Consider the following 20,138-nt stretch of genomic DNA (forward strand, 5'->3'; position numbering starts at 1 on the left):
AAAGGTGTACACAGCACTGCTCAGCTCATGTCATATTTGGGGCACATAAACATATATGTAAAACATATATTTTGGTGATTTCCCAGAGTGTGCTACACCTTTGTAGTCATTTTTATTCACTATTTCACAAGCCTCTCTCCGCATGGGTAAATATTCTTTAATTCTATTGTTTACTGGTGGTATACCCTAGGGATCATACATACTAAGCAAGCCTCTGCCACTGAGATACCCCTCCAATCCCTATTTCTTTCTTTCTTTTTTTTTTTTTTTTAAGACAAGATCTGTTGTAGCCTAGGCTGGCATCAAATTCATGATCCTCCTGTCTCAGCATCCTGAGTGTGGGATCCTTTTAGAACTTACTTCCTTTGCAATCTCCTTCCACTTCAGAACCAACGCTCAGCTTCCCACAAGGCTCAGCTCTATTAGTGCTGCTACTGATATTTACTTCCACAGCTTTTTAAGGCTCCGCTGACCTTTTGATCTCCCCAGCTCTTACAATAACCTCAAATCCTTAAGCAGCCCCAAGATCCAGTCTTTGCCTGCCCTACCTCCATCATTCTCCTCTATTCTAGACCTATTATTCTTTTGTTCCTTCAATTCACCACATCCTTCCTTAAAATCTTTGTGTGCCATTATGATGGCTAAGGAAATTCCATTCTGTACCAGGTTTATCTTCTTAGTAGCCAGTGGCCTCTGCCCTGAATTTCTGAAAGATGAGCCTCTAGCAACCTGCAACTGCCCCAGAAGGGTGACTGCTGTGGGATGATTACCAGCTTGCCCTGGCTTCTGCAAACCCTCTTACTGCTGAATACAGGGGAATGAGGTCCCTCCTTTACAGCTGTGAACAGGGGGAAACAGCTCCTCACACAGCTGAGGGGAGGGAAGCGGTTTCTTACAGCTGCAAACTCCACAAAAACAAGGTAATTGGCATCTCCACCTTCAAAAATCCTTCCCTTAGCCCCTTCTAGGTAGCATGCCTTTGATTTGACTTAAATACATCTGGCTAATTACAATTTGAATTGAGTTTGTGGTCTTGTCCTGGTGGTCTCAAACTCCATAGCACTATCTGTTCTGCTTGGGACTTCTCAGCTCTTGTTCCGTCCATTCTACTCACTTTCCAGAAGTTGGTCTCACTCTTCAGAACCTTTCCAGATCTCCAGTCTTCTCCTTTGAAGACTACTACAACTGCAATTCAGTGCTTGAATGTCTGTCTACACATTTAATGTCTGTCTGGTTTTCTAAGTTTATATTTATTGTTGCAGGCAGGGCAAAGGCCATGCCATGGTGTGTGAAAATTAAAGGATAGCTTTGTAAAGCCTAGACTCTTTTACCTTTGTGCGTACCCATGATTAAACTCAAAGCACTAGGCTTGTATGGTCTCTGGCTCGCCCAAATGTCTGATCTGCCAGGCTGAACATAAATGTGAGAACGTAAGGACTGAATCTGTTTCATTCAATACTGTTTCTTCAGTGCCTTACAAACAGAAAGTGGGTGCTCAGTAAATATTTGTTCATTTCCCATATTTAATGAGTCAGTTGACTTTGTGGATTCTAGCTTTATAATTTCTATTTTCCTTAATATGAGTTCCACAAGAGAAGGGAGTTTTTAACCACTCTGTATTCTTGCCTGAGTATTTACTAAACAAATATATCCACTTCATTTCCAGTTCAGATGGATACCACACTCATGACCAATTATTTCAGGTGTGACTTCACATGAGGTTTATCAGGAACAGAAGGCACTCCAAGCCAGAGAATGAGATGCTGAGCAAAGCAGCAATAGAAGGCATTATGCCCCACTGACCATGACTTCTGGGTTCCTCTGGGAGTTTGGGGGTGTGGTTTACCAGTCTGCAATATTGTGGGACTATCTCTTCATGTTTTCTTCCAAATAAACCCCATATGGGATGTAGTTAAATGGCAAAGCCTAGCATGGGTGAGAGACCCTGGCCTCAATCTTCAGCACAATAAATAAATGTATAATTTAAAACCTGTATATGGGGTTGGGGAGTTGGGTCAGTGGATAAGAACACTTCTTGCTCTTGCAGAGGACCAGGTTTCAGTTCCAAGCACTCACATAGCAGCTCGAAATCATCTTCAACTCCAGTTCCTGGGGACCTAATGCCCTCTTCTGGTCTGTGGGCACTAAGAACACATGTGTTACATGTATATATGTGCACACAAAATATGCATACACATAAAGCTTTTATATAAAGTTTAAGTCAGGCCTGGTTCATGCACATGTAATCCGAGTACTTACTTGAAGGCTGAGAAAAGAAGGTCTCAAGTTCCAATTTCTTGGGTAAGGGCTAAAGTCATGTGACCTGTGAAAAGTTCTACAGCACGTGCGGGGGCAGACTAGGGGAGCTGAGCAAGGTGGTGCATGCCTGCCCGTGAGCTCAGCACTGGGCAGTTGAGGCAAGAGGTCACCTTGGTTGGAAAACCCTGACAGTAACAAAAGAAAGTAAGAAAGCAGGCAAGTAGATACAGGGCCTAGGGTCAGACCCTTGCTCGGTAGCTACAGATCCTAACCCTCATCTGTAAAATAGGGGTTAAAACACTCAGCTTGCAATGTTGGGAGGGCTAGAAGTACTTGCAAAAATATTCTTGGCTCAGGAAATGCCTGACAGACTTTTTACCATTACTCTTCTTTTTGTGATGATAGGGATGTGCCAAATCCAGGGCTTCCACATGCTGGGCAAGCATCTACCTCATCCTCAACCCTTTCTTATTACTTATCTGACGGAGACAGGTACGCTTTGGACTTTCGACCGTCCTAGATCAAGCCTGTACTGGTAAGTCTGGCTTACCCTAGCATTTTATGCTTTCATCTTGTGAAGACAAACACAAAGACGGTTTGCAGCTAAGTGTTCAGGCTGCTCACATCACAAGAAAACCAGCCCCCTGTCGCCCTCCCCGCCCCTGAGGGTCAAGGAACATGAATTTTCTAAAAACATCCAGAGTTAAACTTGGCCAACAAACGCCTTCTGATGACATCACTGAGTGAACGAGTATATCAAGTTACAGTCAGTATATCAAGTTCCGACAACTGTAAAGGTGGTGACGGCGGAAAGACCAATGGCTTACAGGCTGAACTGGGCCCCAAGCATTAGGCCTTTTGAGAGACTGGCACCTGCCCTTTGTAGCTCTGGGTTTCAGGACCCTCAAATAGCGTTGTCCTTTGTGATAGTGCCACCTAGTGGGAACGTCTAGGTACTGCCGCAAACTTGCAGACACGCTCAGGATCAGTGAGAGAGGTGGGCGTGAGCGTCTTCTATCCAGCTACTAGGCTGATACTTTGGACTCACACGTAACGAACTCCTGTGGCTCTAGAGGAAACCGAACCACCGTTCCCCTCAGTCGTAACTGACCAGCGACCACACTTTGGCATCCTTGCACAGAATCCTTGGGAACAGGCCAGAGAGGCACTGCCGTCTTGTACAGAGCCACTGCATGGACGGAGGAACCGAGGCTCAACAGGAGCATAGATAACCCAAAGTCACACAACCGTAGAGGAATTGCAGGGAGATCCAAACAGCTTCTGCGACCACGGTGAAAGGGCGCCTTCCCGACTGCACCCCGGGCCCGACGCAGCCCGACGACTCGTGTGGGGTGCGGGACAGGCGCGGCCGGTCGCCGCACAAGGAGGGCCGCACAAACCGGCGCTCGGGAAGGGGCGCGGCACGCAAACGGGGGACAGGAGGGCAGCCCCAGCGACCCTAAGAACATCGGCGCCGACCACGTGATAGCAAACGCTGGCCACGTGACGGGGAGGCGCCGGCAAAGGGCCAGTCACGCACGACGCACGTACACGCACGGAAGCGCTTCGAACGGCGTGCCGGGGGCCGCGGGTCACATGTGGAGGGTGACAGGCGCGGGCCGGGGGGCGGGAAAGACGCGCGAATCACGTGCCGGGGGCCGGAGCTCAGAGGTCACGTGAGGCCGGAGGCGGGGCCGCCGCGGAGGGGGAGGGGCGCGCGGCTTCCGGCGGCCGTGGGGGGGGGGGGGGGCCGGCGAGCGGAGGGGGCCTGTCCCGGAGGTGGCGGCGGCGCCATCTTGGCGAAGGGGGGATCAGGAAGTGCGGACCGCGACGGCGGCGGAGCCCGGAGCGGAGGCCGGAGGCTCCCGGCTCGCCGGCCCCGGAGCGGAGCGGAGCGGAGGATGCAGCAGCCGCAGCCGCAGGGGCAGCAGCAGCCGGGGCCGGGGCAGCAGCTGGGGGTCCAGGGGGCGGCGCCGGGAGCCGGGGGCGGCCCGGGAGGGGGCCCGGGGCCGGGGCCCTGCCTGAGGCGGGAGCTGAAGCTGCTCGAGTCCATCTTCCACCGCGGCCACGAGCGCTTCCGCATTGCCAGCGCCTGCCTGGACGAGCTGAGCTGCGAGTTCCTGCTGGCCGGATCCGGAGGGGCCGGGGCCGGGACTGCGCCTGGACCCCATCTCCCCTCACGGGGGTCGGTGCCGGGGGACCCCGTCCGCATCCACTGCAACATCACGGTGAGGATCTACTCGTTTGCGCCACGCTGGGGGTCTCTTGTCTGATGCTCGGAATCATACAACCTCCTGCCCTCGGACCTGGAGGCCAGAGCCCCTCAGGGTGCTCGGCTCGTTCTCTCTAGGCTACACTTGTTTCTTCAGCTTGAGGTTCTGTGGTGCAGTCACAAGTATCTACTGTTGACCCCTGAGAGCGAGGGACACCGGGACATGTGGCCCTCGAGCACCCCCTCTATGAGCCCACCCACACCTCAGGTTTTGTAATTTTGGTTCCTTTTGCTTACTCCTCCACAACTTTACCATGTCACCTAGAAATGCCCATTTCTTCTCCCCGCCCCCAGCTCTAATGAGATTCCAGGCCTCTGCTGGAAGGACCTAGCCTGGAACTCAGCCCAGTTTGGTAGCGACCCTTCTCAGCAGCTCTGAGGTGTTACCACCTGTGGGTTTCCCTGCCCGGTCATCCTTCGTGCAGCCCCTCTTCTCTCCCTGAATTTCACCAGTGATTGCCGTTCCTTGACTCCACTTTGCATTTCCTCTTATTCTGGTGTCACTAACCTTTAACTCGTCTTTTTGCCTGAGCGGATAGGGTAGCAACTTTGCCCCTCCCCTCCCCATTCCAGGGGTTATGTCTACTTGCCTTTTCTGGTGGTGATAGCAATGTGTGTATGTGTTGAGCAGGAACGGTGCCTTTGCCCCCCAGTGGGTACCATTCCATCCTAACTAGACTAGACCAGGAGACACCTTACACGTGCCCTGCCTTATTTTACCCCCTAGTGTCCCTTGAGGGTATTGTTGGGTGTAATTTTGTAACAGCTGGAGCTGTGAGATGTAGGACTCACGTTGGTTGATGACACCCACTGGAGCTTGCCCCTCCTGGAGCTAGCCAGAGAACTAGTGGGCAGTACCTATATCACACTGGGAACGGGAGTAGCCTGAGGAAAGACAAACTTGTGAATTCTGTGGTTCTTAGAGGCTTCAATTCATTTTTTTTATGGTGTTTTCTATCCCCTTCTGCCACCAAACCAGGTCATGGTTTGGTGAGGTAACTTTGGGAATATAGTAGTAATGAGACACGTGAGTTTTGATGGGGACTCTTCTATCCAAGCTGAGACTTACCTCACCAAGCAGTGACCACCAGGAGTGGCTCAGTCAAGTAAAGATTTTAGCATCTTTGGTACTGTTTTTCCTGCAGCACTGGTTAGAACTGTGGCATCGCTAAGATCCCCAGTAGAAGTGGGTAAGGCTTCCTTGGCATGTGTTGAAACATCAAAGATTGGATTTTGCTAAGTGGATTCACTTACGGGTAGGTTTGCTGCTTCCTTTCGGTTGCCAGAGGCCATCTACTATCTTTGTCTTTGGGGATTTTCAGCTGTATTGCCCATGGCCCCTCTAAAGGAAACTTGGCCTACACTGGCCCCCTTGCCTTTGGCAAAGAGGGAGTCTGTTCAGGCTCCTTGGGCATGGTGGCTCAGGAATGCTGGGAATGTCAGTAGAGTAGGCTCTTTTCTCCCAGCCCATGCCTGGACTGAAGATGAGAGCAGGTTCTTGAGGGAGTGGTAGGGAGAATGGGTCTCAGAGGGGCTCTTGTTTGGGGGAGGGAGGTCTTGTAAATTTTTACCATTAGCTTTGGAGACACAGCTTTATTTTAGTTCCTCTTCCCCTGGTGGGTGCAAGCCTGCATTTTTCTCATCGTTGTGACTTATGAGGTGATCTTCACTCCCCTGAATGTGGAGTTTGGAAACACTGAAGGACTCTGGCCTGGGTGTGGAGAGAACTCAGAGTGTGACAGTCAGAGCCAGAGAGTAGAGCCAGAGCTTCCTTTGCTGTCATTAGCTTCCTGGTTTTTACTCTGGGAGAAAGAAAGTTTTCAGGTTCTTCTTAGGCATGGTCCTCCTAGGCTCTTTTTCTCAGGAAGCTAAGTTGGTGTTTTTGAGTGTAGGGCATGGTGGTGGGAAGAAAAGGAACCAAAAGTCTTCAGGGAAGAAGGAAGGCTAAGCAAAAACTGGTTTCTCTCAAAGTTTCTCTTGTGATCATTCTCCCTGCTTTCCCCCTCAGGAATCATACCCTGCTGTGCCCCCCATCTGGTCGGTGGAGTCTGATGACCCTAACTTGGCTGCTGTGTTGGAGAGGCTGGTGGACATAAAGAAAGGGAATACTTTGGTGAGGGCACTGTAAGGGGTGGGGGTGGAGCTCATGTTTTCCTGGTGAAGCTTCTGCCACAAAGTACCCTATGAGAGGCAGCTAGATCTGAAAAGTGAGTGGTGCGCCAGGTAGAATGTCTTGGGGCAGACTTCTTAGGAGAGTTCCTTACTGAAGCCAGAGGAGGCAGATTCCTGGAACAGCTCTAGGGTAGGTCCACTAGGGAAAGTCATTCCTAAAACTATGAGGTCCATCCAGTGTAGAGAACCGGCCACTGTTTTGAAATGTAAGCTAAAAGCTCATCCATGCAGCTATGCAAATGGCAATAGGGGAGGCGTGTTTGATGTGTCTGTGGTCCCCACCCCAGCTCTTGCAGCATCTGAAGAGGATCATCTCTGACCTGTGTAAACTCTACAACCTCCCGCAGCATCCAGATGTGGAAATGCTGGATCAGCCCTTGCCAGCAGAGCAGGTATGCAATTGAGGGTGGGCTTTGGGTCCTATTGTATAGTCATCCCAAAGAGTGCTTGGAAAATCTGTGATAATTGAGGTAGAACTGCAGTAGCTCCTTTCCACCCCCACTGCTCCCAAACATGTGTGATTCTCAGCCTCTTCTTCTCCAGATGGGAATCTAGCTAAATGGGGCACTACTCCCTGTTTCTGTCCTATCAGAACTCATTCTCAGGGGCAACATCCCTCAGGTTGAGATGAGGGAATTCTTACCATTATCGTAGCAATAGCAGTTGATGGCTATTGGGAACCCAGGCTTCTTTGTTTAAAACCAGAAATGCACTGTTACTCTAGAGAAGATCAAATGAAAGAGGGGTTCTAAGGAAAGTTAAGCTGGGATCTTCAGGATAGATGACAAGAACAGCTCTTTGGTTTGTTTTCTTTTTATTCCTTTGGCATGTGGTAGGAAAAGAATAATTGGCTGGTAGCAAAATCATCCTTCCCTTGGACTCTTGCTTCCACGGGGATATGGCTGGTAGAGAAACTGCCATCTTTATGGGCACTGCCAGCTTCCAGACCTTTAGACCCAGGAGGGTTAGGTTAGATGCTGCTTTTAGCAACCCTGTGGGTGCTGATCTTCATCTTTGCCTCCCTTCTCCACTGCAGTGCACGCAGGAAGAAGTGTCTTCAGAAGATGAAGATGAGGAGATGCCTGAGGTAGGCTTACTGCATGAGATGGCATTAGCAGGAAGTGTTTGCCGTCAGCATGGGTCATTTGATATAGAGAGCTCCAGCTTCAAGCTGGAGAAAGAAACATCAGTATAGGAAAGATTGACTGGTTTGAAGGAGAAGACTATCACTATCTACTCTTTGAAAGCAATCAGGTGCAAATCTGTTAAAAAATAGACACTGGACAAACTGAATCTCAGATGGCTTCAGGAATCTTAACAGACCCTAGTTTGCATCCTGACTGCCTTAGTTGGGGAGTTTTACTTATTCTCATTAAGCTACAGTTTTCTCATCTCTAAGATGGTATTGTGATACATATTACCTGGTTGTTTCAGATAATAAATAGTAAGTGTATAATGCATCTGACAGGATCTTTTAAAATATAGATGCTATATTTTTCATTTTTATGTGTATGGATGTCTTCCCTGAATGACTATCTATTCGCTACGTGTTTGTGGTACCTGTGGAGACAAAGGCATCAGATCCCCTGGGGCTAGAATTAAGATGGTTGTAAACTATCACGTGGGTGCTGGGAACCAGTTTTCTGCAAGAGTAGCCAGTGTTCTTAACCTCTGAGCCGTCTCTAGCTCCAATGTATTTATTTTTTGAGACGGTCTTGTGTAAGCCAGGCTAACCTCATACTTGTGTAGTTGAGGGTGGCTTAAATTGATCCTCTTGCCTCTACCTCCCAAGTGTTAGAACTACAGACATATGCCACTTTGTCTAGCTATAGGTAGAATGTAAATAATATTTAAATTGAGCTTTGTGGCCAGGTAGAATTTATCCTACTTTTCTGAAATCTCCTTTGACTGGGCATAAAAATTAGTTAAGTAGGCCTCAGTTTGTTATGATAAGTGAAGATAACAACAGACTATGTTAGAAAGGAATTAAGCAAGCTGGTGTCTGTTCCCCTAACATAGAACTTGGCAGTATATCTTATTGTAAGGTGTCTCTGATCATGTTGTTTCTAGCTTTGGACCCAGATTCTGTAACTGTGTACTGATCTTCAGACCCACAGAGGGTGTATGATGCACGAAACCTAGTCCTTCCTGGCAGTGTTCAACCTCTGCCATACCCACAGCGCCTGACTGTGGAGCTGAAGCTGCCTCAGTGTGGCCTCTGCTTGTCTAGCTGCTTGCTTCCTCAGAGCAGGGTGAATAAGGAGCTAATTATGCTGTCGAGTTCTGCCATCTCCTGCTTTGGGCCACCTCATTTCCATCTTGGCAATGAGTACTTTTGGGAACCTAATTCAGGTCCTGATCTTCTACGGAGAGAATAAGAGATTTATGGTCTAGATTTCTCTTTTCACGTTGTTTAAATGTGTTGTGTGTGTTGTAAGTCAGGATAACTTGGAGGAGGCAATTCTACCTAACATATTTCAGGGATTGAACACAAGTTATCAGACTTTGCAGCGATCCCCTTTACCCACTGAGCCACCTAGCTGCCTCCTGGTTTTTATCTTTAGGTCTAGGGTCCTGAGGACTCCTGGGTGTAAGAGGCTAGCCCAGTAGCCTTAGTCACCACTGAAGCCGAAGCCACTCATCTAGGAATTAGGAAGCTTTTTGCTGCCAAAGGAATTGTAGGGACAGTTGGAGCAGGGTTTTCCTAGGGACAAGAAGGCATTCCCCTTTGTTAGTCTGCTATGTAGCTCTGGTGCTGTGGTTTGAGAATTGAGAAAGAGAAAAAAATTACTTTGGGAGGCCAGATAATGCTGACACGATGCCTGTAAGCCAGTACTCAGGAGGCTGAAGTGAATGATCCCTGTGAAGCTAGCCTGGTCATGAATTCCAGGACAGCAAAGGCTACATAGCAGAACCCTGTCTCAAAATAAAAGTCAGGTGCATACCTGTCTTTCTAACATTTGACAGGTGGAAGCAGGAGGATCCAGGGTTGTCCTCACTATATAATGATTTTAAGGACAGTCTAGGCCGTATAAGACTTCTCAAAAAACTAAAACTAAAACTATAAGACTTCTCAAAAAAAAAAAAAAAAAGGAAAAAAAACCTAAAACTAAAAAGACCAAACATACCTTGGCCTTTAGACTGTGGAGGGAATGGGCTGAGTTGTCTTCTGGAACTGGAACTACATTGCTGAGAATGCCACCGGGGCTTGGGGCTCCGGGACAAGTGGGACTGCGAAAGGGATTGTTTACATACCTTTGTGTTGTCTTCCTTTGCACTCCCACACCTGCCTCAGGATACAGAAGACCTAGATCATTATGAAATGAAAGAGGAGGAGCCACCAGAGGGCAAGAGATCTGAAGATGATGGCATCGGAAAAGAGAACCTGGCCATCCTAGAGAAAATTAAAAAGAACCAGAGGCAAGATTACTTAAATGTACGTGCCTTGTAGAGAAGCAAGGCAAGGGTTGGTGGGTGCTGGCTGGGGAGTGCCAGACCACTGCCCATCAGTGTGCAGTGCTGTCTTCTTTTTTGGATCTATCTGATCCTTCCCCTCGTCCAGACTGTCTTAAGGTCCATCCACCAGACCCAGGGGTGATGGATTGTGTTTTCCTTCCTTTCTAGGGTGCAGTGTCTGGCTCGGTGCAGGCCACTGACCGGCTGATGAAGGAGCTCAGGGATATATACCGATCACAGAGTTTCAAAGGCGGTGAGTTTGCACAAGCGTTCCTCAATGGTATAGGCCAGAAGGTGCTCAGTGGGTAAAAGCACTTGCCACCAAGTTTCAGGACCTGATTTCAGTCTCCAATACCTAAATGGCAGAGCCTCTACTTGCGTGGGTGGCACATGCACACTCACATGCAATAAGCAAATTAATGTAATTATTTTCTTAAAGGGTACAGTATGATGCTGGCAAGGAGCCCCAAGAATTTCTAGATCACACAAATGCTTATAAACTTTTCAGACCTTGCTTAGAACTCCTTAAGGTATATCCAGAGACAAACCTCAACTCTTTGGGTTTTTTGTTTGTTTGTTTTTTGTTTTGTTTTAAAAGTTTTTCAAGACAGGGTTTCTCTGTGAATCCCTGGCTGACTAGGCTGGCTTCAAATTCAGAATCTACCTACCTCTGCTTCCTGAGGGCTGGTTTTAAAGGCGTGTGTTGCCACCACCGGGCTTGAACCTTTTTCTTAGGGAGAGGGAGGGGTCTACCCCTTGGTCCAAACAAGTCTTTCTGGTGCTGATGCCTCCTCTCCTTTCAGGAAACTATGCAGTCGAACTCGTGAATGACAGTCTCTATGACTGGAATGTCAAACTCCTCAAGTGAGTGGCAACTCTGGGGTGAGAAAGGTTGAGGGAGCCAAATGAGTAGAGTGACCAGTGGAACTGTAGGGGCAGTCCTGTCCCATTCAGTGTGTCGGTTGCAGGGTCCCAGGAGCAGGTGTGGGCAGTGGGGCCCCTTAGGAGGCTGCTTGGTCAGGACCCAGCAGGCTGAGCCCAGATTCATTGCTCTGTAGAGTTGACCAGGACAGCGCTTTGCACAACGATCTTCAGATCCTAAAGGAGAAGGAAGGGGCAGACTTCATCCTACTTAACTTCTCCTTTAAAGTAAGATGGTACACCTGTTGTCAGTGCTTCCTCCCGCCTGAGTCTTCCCTCTCTGCCTTCAGTCCTGTGAGAACTCAGGCCTCCCTTCCCTGACTGTTCTCTGCTTCTCTCTCTCAGGATAACTTCCCCTTTGACCCACCATTCGTCAGGGTTGTGTCTCCAGTCCTCTCTGGAGGGTGAGTGGCTGGGCAAAGGGCCATCTCTGATGCAGCAGGTGAGGAAGGGCCTGGACCTCTGATCAGGCACAGCTGACTAACCCTTCCTCTGCAGGTATGTTCTGGGCGGAGGTGCCATCTGCATGGAACTTCTCACCAAGCAAGTGAGTCTGTTTCACTCTTGGCCATTGGCCTGGGTAGGGCTGGCTGAGCTTTAACCCTATTGGTTAATAGGGTGGGTGAACAAACCATAGCCATAATATGGCCCTTTCATTGCACAAGCATAACCTGTACCCAGCAACCTAAGTGGACAGGTGGTGACTGTATTGGGAGTAAAGGGACCCTTCTGGAAAGGTGCTGAAGGTGTCTCAGGAAGCTGTATCCTGACTTCCTGCTTTGTCCCTGCTGTGCCCCAGGGCTGGAGCAGTGCCTACTCCATAGAGTCCGTGATCATGCAGATCAGCGCCACACTGGTGAAGGGGAAGGCACGGGTGCAGTTTGGAGCCAACAAAGTAAGGGCCCTGGGACTGTGGGGAGCCAAGTATAGTTTGGACCACCAGCCGGGTAAAAGCTGCCTTTTAGGGACAGAAAAGATAAGGCCCCTGCAATGGAGGGAGGGCATTGGCGTCAGGGGCATCAGTTGATGTTGGGGTGGCACAGGTCTGGGAACGGAAGCCTTGTGTGGTGTGTCCTCAAGGCCTTGCCAGGCAGAGGTGCTTGGTGCTAGAAGCTGGGACTCTTGGGTGACAGCCTGCAAGTGAGGGACAGTAGGCTATATCTGGCCATGACCTGATCTGGTGGCTTTCTCTCCCTAGTCCCAGTACAGTCTGACAAGAGCACAGCAGTCCTACAAGTCCTTGGTGCAGATCCATGAAAAAAACGGTGAGGCTGGAGCCCAGCTCCAGGGCCCAGGCCCCACTCCAGCCAAGTTCAGGGACCTTTTTGGTTTTGAGCCTTACTGTTTCCTGATCCAGCATTTGCCCAGTTCTCCAGAAGTCTGGAGGTGGCTAATGTCACCCTTCTTTCCAAGAAGTAACCAGTGGTGGGGTTGAAGGTAGACTGGGTATCACTCTTTGCAAAGCTCGTCTAACTCATGTTACTTCTGGGTGGGCTCACCATTCTCCCTCCCTTATAATAACCTCCAGAGGTTAAAGCCTCAGCATCCTTCCTAGGATTGCTTTCCTGGAATAATGGAGATGTCCTCAGGGATTGGTGTGAGCAGAGTTGGCCTGGGCCAGCCCCTCACTGTGCTAGTTTGTGTTTTTATTCTTGTTTTTGTGCAGGCTGGTACACACCCCCGAAGGAAGATGGCTAACCCTGGAGAGTCGTCCCCTCTCTCCTCCCCAGGCACCACTGGACCAATTACCTTTGAATGCTGTATTTGGATCTCACGCTGCCTCTGGTTCCCTCCCTCATTTTTCCTGGACGTGATAGCTCTGCCTATTGCAGGACAATGATGGCTATTCTAAATGCTAAGGAAAAACAACAACAAAACAACACACACTGAACTGTCTCAAGTACTCAAGACTGACTACAGACCAACCACCTTGCTGGAACCCTTGCTAGCAGGCATTCTTATAAAGAAACTCAAGCCTCCTTATATTGCTGGAAACTCAGCTGTGCTCCAGACTAGAGCCTCCTTACCTATGCTATGGGTTTTTAATTTATTTTCTCTTATTTCATGTACACTGCTTTTTTTGGTTACAGTGTATGATGGATGTGTATGAAAAAAAAAATGTATCTTTGGGAAAACAATTACAGTTTGTTAATTTGAAGATGCTGGTCTTGACTCATCTTTATTTTTATTCCCACATCCCCTGACTGCTGGGTGGTGGGGGAGGGGTGCCAGGCCCACCGTGCTTTCGTAGCAAGAAGAAGCTGCAGGGAGACTGCGCTTTGCTGCTAGTACAAGAGAAATGCCAAACTGAAGCACTTGCCTGATCTGACCCTAGGTCGTTCTGAAGGCCTCTGGAGCGGCCTGCACCTGCTCCCTGGACAGTCTGGCCTGGTGAGCTACAGTGCAGAGGCCCAAAACCATCCTGATTATTAGTACTGCTTTGTACTAACCTCCATTTTGAAATTCCCAAGAAAAAGATGAGACTCGAATAGCTGCTTCATAAACTCCTTTTAAACTGAGTGGGGTGGGCCCTGGCTCCTGGATGCGTGAGGTTCTCTCTAATCCCAGCAACATGCCGAGTAGCTGAAACTCATTGGTTCCCTGCCTTCCTGTCCTCTGCTCACCTCTCATCTGCTTCATTAAGCTATCTAAGGAAAGACTTGAACATTGGATTCCTTCTAGCCATTCCCAGTAGCTCAGTGTGTGTAGTAGGTCCTCAGCTCAGACGGCAGGGGAGAAGTCTGCACAGCCAAAGCCGGTGTTGGACCTGCTATTAGGAGACTTTGCATACAGCACACAAAGATGGCGTCTCCCTGTCTGAGCCCGCTGTGGGACCACCTGCCTGCAAACTGGAGGAAGACTGACATGATGGAGGCAAGGGACAGCCAAGAAGGTTCCGGGCTTAGAAAACTCGGCTCTGCGACATCTACTGGGATGCTTTGTAATGCTTTTGATGGGCATTTTAATTCGGCTGTCCTCCCTGCTCCCCACTTCTCTTAGGGATTTGAATGTCTTGCTGCTTTAGGTGGATGGAGAGTTCACCAGTCCTTGATGCTGCTCTAATTCTGCCTACACCCACCAGATTAGGGGTGCTAATACATGGAGAGGTTGAGACACAGGACACAAGGGGAAAAGTCATTCCATAGAACTGAAATCTATCTCGTAGCCTGTGTGGCTTCCTTCTGAACTTAACTCCAGCGCTGGCTGGCATGTAGATTGTGTTTTTAGTAATGTGTACTGTGAGCAGTCCTCTGTATAATGTATTTTGTAATGTATTTTTCTCATCTACCAAAGGATGAATCAAATAAAGTTATTTAAATAGTTTGGCTCTAATAAACTTATTTAAAGAAACGACATGAAGGAAAATCCAGGTTCTGTGACCTGTAACAGCAGCTCTTATCAACCCTCCATTTTTCTTCTCAAACCTTTTATGACAGTATTTTAAGTTTAGGCTTCTCATAAAGTTACATTACACTTAAAACAAAAATTTAAAAAGCAAAACCACGTCCCAAAGGGCAGATTTCTTTGCAATAGGAAAAAGCTAGGACTGCATTATCCATGACCCAGGTTGGGTTGACTGATGTAGAGCCCACAGCCTAGGAGCTGAGTGGGAGTGGAAGATCACAGCTGCTTCTCAGTCTCCATGCCACAGTTTAGAGGGCAAGATAGGGCAGCGAGCAGCGGCCAGGAAGAAGTGTCAGTCACCCCAAATGTGAAACATGACCATGTTTATTTGCTAGGGTAATGACTCAGTCTTCTACCCAGTTCTATATTGCAACACCAAGAAACCTAGGCAAGGGCTCTTCCAACCTCTGCCTGAGTCTGCCCTGCCATACCAAAAGGAAAATATAATAGGCTGCCTCAGGCTTCTCACCTAATGGAAGCTTACTATTTTGGGTTCAAATGTTTATGCCAGTTTAGAAGACTAAAGACACCTGACAAGACTTCACCATTTGGAAAGATGAGCTGAAGTAAAGGCAAAATGAAAAGCAACTCAATGCAGAGGCCCCAGGAATGAATGACACCCAGGGCAGTGCAGGCAGACAGACTATGGATGTATGGCTGGAAGAAGAGGAAAGTCAGTGAGATGGCAAGGGTGTCCCCTCCCCAGACCCCCAGCCAGTCTGCCAATTACCTGGCTATGTTCAGCTAGTTTCAGGATTGCAGGGAGACCCACAGACCTGGCAGGGGCTGGGAAGACTCGGACAGTTAGCCCTCAGGAACACCAGTGATTTCCCCTGGGGATTTAATGGACACCTGGTGTGAATTCAAAATGTCTGCAGAACAAAACACCACAATACTTAGGGCAGGTGGTGGCAGAGGAGGGAAGCAGAAGGCGGAGGCCACAGGGAGCCGGCTCTGGCGGCAAACCAGCTCCCCAACAAGTCTCTGCTAGCTTCTGCTCTCTCTAGGATAGAGATGGTAAAAGCTGGAGCAGTGAAAAGCAGGGGGCAAGGTGGGAGCCTTTGTGAAAAGAGGCAGCCCTGTCGTTCTGTTCAAACAATTTCACGGCTATGTTCTCTAAGAATAAATTATGCTGGGGATAAAAGGATGTTTTTACCATGGTAAGTGAGCACTTACATGCTGAAAGACAAGGGGGAAACAGACAAAAATTCACCTTTCTCCAAGAGATTTCTCCAGAACTCAGCTCTGCCCTCCCAGCAGGACCTCCAAACGCTGGGGCTGTTAGTAAGAGAGAGACCAGTTCTGATTAGGGCACGAGGAGTCCCTTCCCAAGGATGCCATTTTCATACTATGAAATACCAGGAAGGTCCTTTCACTTTCATCCACTAAAGAAGCAATGCCATCCCCCAGGGTAGCTTTCTCATAGCCTGCTGAAGAAGCATGTACACACTGGGCCAGCACACTGGCTGTCCTGCCAGCTAGCTGTTCTTTGGATCAAGAGGCTGCCTTCTGGGCCACCTTCCATTATCCAGAACCAGAAGGTCAAGAGACACGAGCTGGAGAACCGAGCTGTTCCTCCCCAGGCATGGCAGCGGGGCGCTTTTCATGCAATGACCCATGATGCCCTCTGGGCGGAGCTCTCTGACCACTGGGCACAAGGCCACCAGCCTCCTAGGTAGCCTGAGCCCAGCTCAGGGGAAGCTTGGGGAAGCTAGGGCTCTGTCTACCTTGACTCTTGCCAGTTCCAAAATGTTTCACCTTGTGCCTTTCTCTACCGTGAGAAGTGACAGGGCAAGGAGGGGGCCTCTGTGTTTCCAGAATGTGGAAGTAGTGTCTCAGCACCTGCATCTAAAGAAACAGCATGATGGAAGACACCCCCACTTCAACCCCAGCACACTGCTCTGCCCTTGACTTTGGTTTCCAAACTTTTATTTTCTTCTATAGCAGAATCCACACCCAAAGAAACTGTAAACAAAGCTGAAATAGCTGTCATCTTAGAGGTGGAAGCAGAGACGGGAGGGTCTTCATCAAGCTTCCAAGAACTCAGCAACAGCTGATATTCCTCAGGGACACGGATGCTCCAGAGACCAGTGTACAAAGCCATTATTTAAGAGAGCACTCTTCTGACATGGCTGCTGCTAAAGTGAGGAGAAGGCAGAACCAGAGGCTAGGGGGAACTGGCCAGGCCAGTCCCGGAGAGGTCCCAGATGTAGGCACCTCCTGTCCCTGCTCCTCAGGAGTGGGTGGAAGGGCTAACCTTTCTCCAACATGAATGGCTGAGACAGAGGTGGGAGGGTCCAAAATTCAGTCATCATTGACTAGGTTGTGCAAGGATGGTGGCCAGCTGCCCAAGAGACATGACCACAGCCCAGCAGTCAGTCTGCTTTATCCAGCAGCCAGCACTTGGCCAACAGGAAGGCAGGAGAAGCAGGCTATGCTGCTAGATCCTATGCACAACAGCTCTCAGCAAGGGGACAAAACCCTAAAAACATGATACCGTTGTCCACCATATCATTCCTCAGCCATGCACATCACTGAGGTACAGATGGGTCAGCTGAGGCCAGGGGCTTACAACCCTTTCTGGCTGGCTCAGCCCTACACCTTGGGCTTCTGCCTGGCAGAACTCCACCTGGGCAGCTACAGTGTCACCTGGAACAGGTGTGTCCCAAAACAGGAGGGCAATGTGGGTGCCGGGAAGGCTGATATGAGTCATCCCTTTTTCTTCCTTGCTTCTTTGGACCCCACAGAGACCCCAGATTCGAGCTAAGTGGCTCAGGCCCCTTCGAAGGAGCCTCAGGGAGCCAGGAGAGTCCAGGAAGTGAGTGGCTGTGGGGCCAGCTGCCCCAGGCAGTGGCGTTGTACTAACCTCTCCAGGGCTTGGGCCAAGACAAAGACCCAAGAAACATAATGCATGACCAGCGAAAGGAGGCCCCAGGCCAGGGAGAAACTCTGAAGGGGAAGAACACGGCAAACAGGTACATCATATCATGATGCCTCTTTAAGGAAGGCGTTCTCACTAGGTAAATTGAGTTTCTGAATGACTCAGCTGTGAATCACTGCCAACACAGGATGCTTAGCTTAAGGTGGTACAACTCCTACCTCAGCTCCTGGTCCAGTGCTCGTCAGTCTACTGCCACTCATGTTCCTGGGGCCTGCCTAGGTCACACGTGGTTAAGTAAGGCAAAGCTGCTTCTTCAAAGACAAAACCAAACCACTGGTCCTATCAAGGACACTATTCTGGCTTTCCTGAAGTTAGGAGTGGTGTCAAAGGTAAATAAATAAATAAATAAATAAATAAATAAATAAATAAATAAATAAATAAATAAACAAACAAACCATAAAAATTAAATTAAATTAAAAATGTAAAAAGCAGATATACTGGGCCTGGTGATCAAGAATCCAGAAATGGATCTGTCAGCCACAGCCTCTCCCAGTACACAGATGGGAAACAGGTCGGCTGCAGGATCTTGCCCAACGCTATCCTCGCCCTGCCCTCCGGGTACAATGAAGCTTGTCACCGTCACCATTTAACTTGGCAGCCCTTCTACCTGTGCTCTCTCAATCCACGGGAACGTCAAAGGCTCCCCTGTTTCCTCATCTGAGGGGAGTCGGGGACAGTGGACGCTTAGAGGTGACTGTTGTGCGCTCTAGAAAGAGATCAGAACTGTGTATGGAGTGCAGCCCTCCCCGGGTTGGCCTTAGCCTGCCGTCCAGGTACCCTGGATGGGCTGAGAAGACACAGCCTCCCACTTCCTGACCCCCACAGCCCCATGCGATTAGGAAAGTGCCCCAACGGAAGGAAACGGGAAAGGAATATGCCTATACTTCAATGGGAAACAAAGCTTAAAGAGAGGCTGCTGGGGAGGGTGGGCCGAGAGAAGCAGCGGAGCTGTGTGGGCGCCCTCAGCGCTCACTCGCAGTCTAGGTAACAGCGCCATCTAGGCTCAGCGGGCTCACCGCGCGATCTCACGTTCATCCCAAAGGGACGAGAAAGAAAAGAAGGCGGGCCGGAGAGGCCACTTCAGGTATGAGACCTTCCACAGACAAAGCAAATGTTAGCCAGGCCTGTCTGGCCCGGAGGCTCCCCGCTAGCGCTAGTCAGAGCGAGGTAGAGAGGTGGGAATAAGTCTGGGACAACAGCCTGTGTCCCTGCACTCGAGCCGCTTTCCCTCGCCCCGCTGTTCTCACCAGGGAATCCGCAGGCCTTGTTAAACCCAGAGATCTGCACACTTGCACACAGTGTCCCCGTATCTCCAGCTCCCACTCCGCTCCCCCTCCCTTAGCAGCGTGTCAGACTGGTGGCCTGAAATCAGAAACAGATTGCTCATTTAATTGCAGGGGATATAAACCGTTGTGGAGCAGGTAGAAGCGTTTTGGGTGAGTGTACATGGCCGGTGTTAGTTAGGGTGCTGGGAACACCTCATTTTCTTGAAAAAGAATTGTACGTGTTTGCTGGGCATGACGTTATAAGGAGAAAGGAAGCTTAACCTGGCTTCAACAACGTGACTTCCTCTGGTGTTGGCAAAGGGAAACGGGGGAGGGGACAGGGTTACCTGTCCTGTCAAAGGACACTCAGGCCCAGGGCAGGGGAGGGAGTGATCATCACTACTACCACACTTGAGATGAGATTCCCAGGGTTGGACATGATTTGATCCCACGCCTGCTCTGGACCAGCTCCTCCCCTTTCCATGGTATTCCGGCCCCACACAGCTCGGGTTGTGCTTGGATGTAAACCATGCCCCTAAAAGAACTTGTTATTAGCTACCCACGGTAGCACGTGCCTGCAGTCCCAGCTCCATGGGAGGCTAAGGCAGGAAAGTCGAAATCCATTCAGAGCCAGCCTGTGCTACAAAGTGAGTTCAAAGCCACTCCCTCTTGCTCATTGCTGTCTCTCTGGTCTCACTTTTCCCCACCAAGAAACAAACATGGTATGGCTGTGTCTGGAAAGACCTGATTTGACCCCACATCAGCCTCTACTACAGCCCTTTTCTGCTCCAGAGTAAGAGGTTCTCTGGTCCCCTGCGCTGGGGCAGCAGTGACCTTCATAGTCCCACAGCCAGTCTCTGATAGAAGTTAACTACCCAGTTCCCATCCAGCTAGCTTCAGACCTCACACCCATGGAGACCCTCCTACTTCTGCCTCCTGGGTGCTGGGACTAAAGGCATGTGCCAGCACACCAGCACACCCCCTTTTACACACACCTCCTGGTACATTCCTAATCACCTGCTTTCCAAGGCTGTCTCCAGTTCCAAGGTTTGGGGGATTAACAATGCCTCCCCATGTGTGGGCATCAACTCTGACTCTCAAAGCTGTTCTCAACATGAGGTAGCAACTCCTTTGGGGGAGACATATCAGATATCCTGAACATCAGAATCTTACAGTAAAATTCATAACAGCAGCAAAATTACAGGCATGACATAGCCATGAAATAATTTTATGATTGAGAGTCACCACAACATCAGGAACTATATTAAAGTGTTCTAGCATTAGGAAGGTTGAGAACCACTGCTCTAGAACTCTACTTAAATGTGTCCTAGAAAATCCTGGTGCATAGTATGTCATCAGTAAATATGCACTGAATGAATTGTTGAGACAAGACACAAAAAAGCCACAGTCTGAACTTCTCAGACATTACACTCATCATTTACTCATG

At 49.4% G+C, this 20,138-nt stretch overlaps 1 protein-coding gene across 2 annotated transcripts; it reads left to right on the top strand.

Annotated features, from left to right (window-relative positions):
* The first annotated feature begins 4,016 nt into the window (after positions 1-4,016).
* Positions 4,017-13,238, top strand: Ube2q1 (ubiquitin conjugating enzyme E2 Q1). 2 transcript variants are annotated; one of them, XM_055621007.1, is made up of 13 exons: positions 4,017-4,487; positions 6,540-6,644; positions 6,991-7,095; positions 7,740-7,790; positions 9,999-10,139; positions 10,328-10,412; positions 10,963-11,023; positions 11,218-11,308; positions 11,426-11,484; positions 11,579-11,627; positions 11,880-11,975; positions 12,279-12,345; positions 12,747-13,238. In XM_055621007.1, exons 1-13 carry the CDS (start codon positions 4,161-4,163, stop codon positions 12,776-12,778), a joined length of 1,269 nt encoding a protein of 422 aa, XP_055476982.1. In that variant the 5' UTR covers positions 4,017-4,160; the 3' UTR covers positions 12,779-13,238. The 2 variants fall into 2 exon arrangements, with proteins under 2 accessions (XP_055476982.1, XP_055476992.1); XM_055621017.1 differs by lacking the exon at positions 4,017-4,487 and adding an exon at positions 5,739-5,787.
* The last annotated feature ends 6,900 nt before the right edge of the window (positions 13,239-20,138 follow it).

Source organism: Psammomys obesus, unplaced genomic scaffold (genome assembly GCF_907164565.1).
Source record: "Psammomys obesus unplaced genomic scaffold, mPsaObe1.curated_primary_1811, whole genome shotgun sequence".
Classification (NCBI taxonomy): domain Eukaryota; kingdom Metazoa; phylum Chordata; class Mammalia; order Rodentia; family Muridae; genus Psammomys; species Psammomys obesus.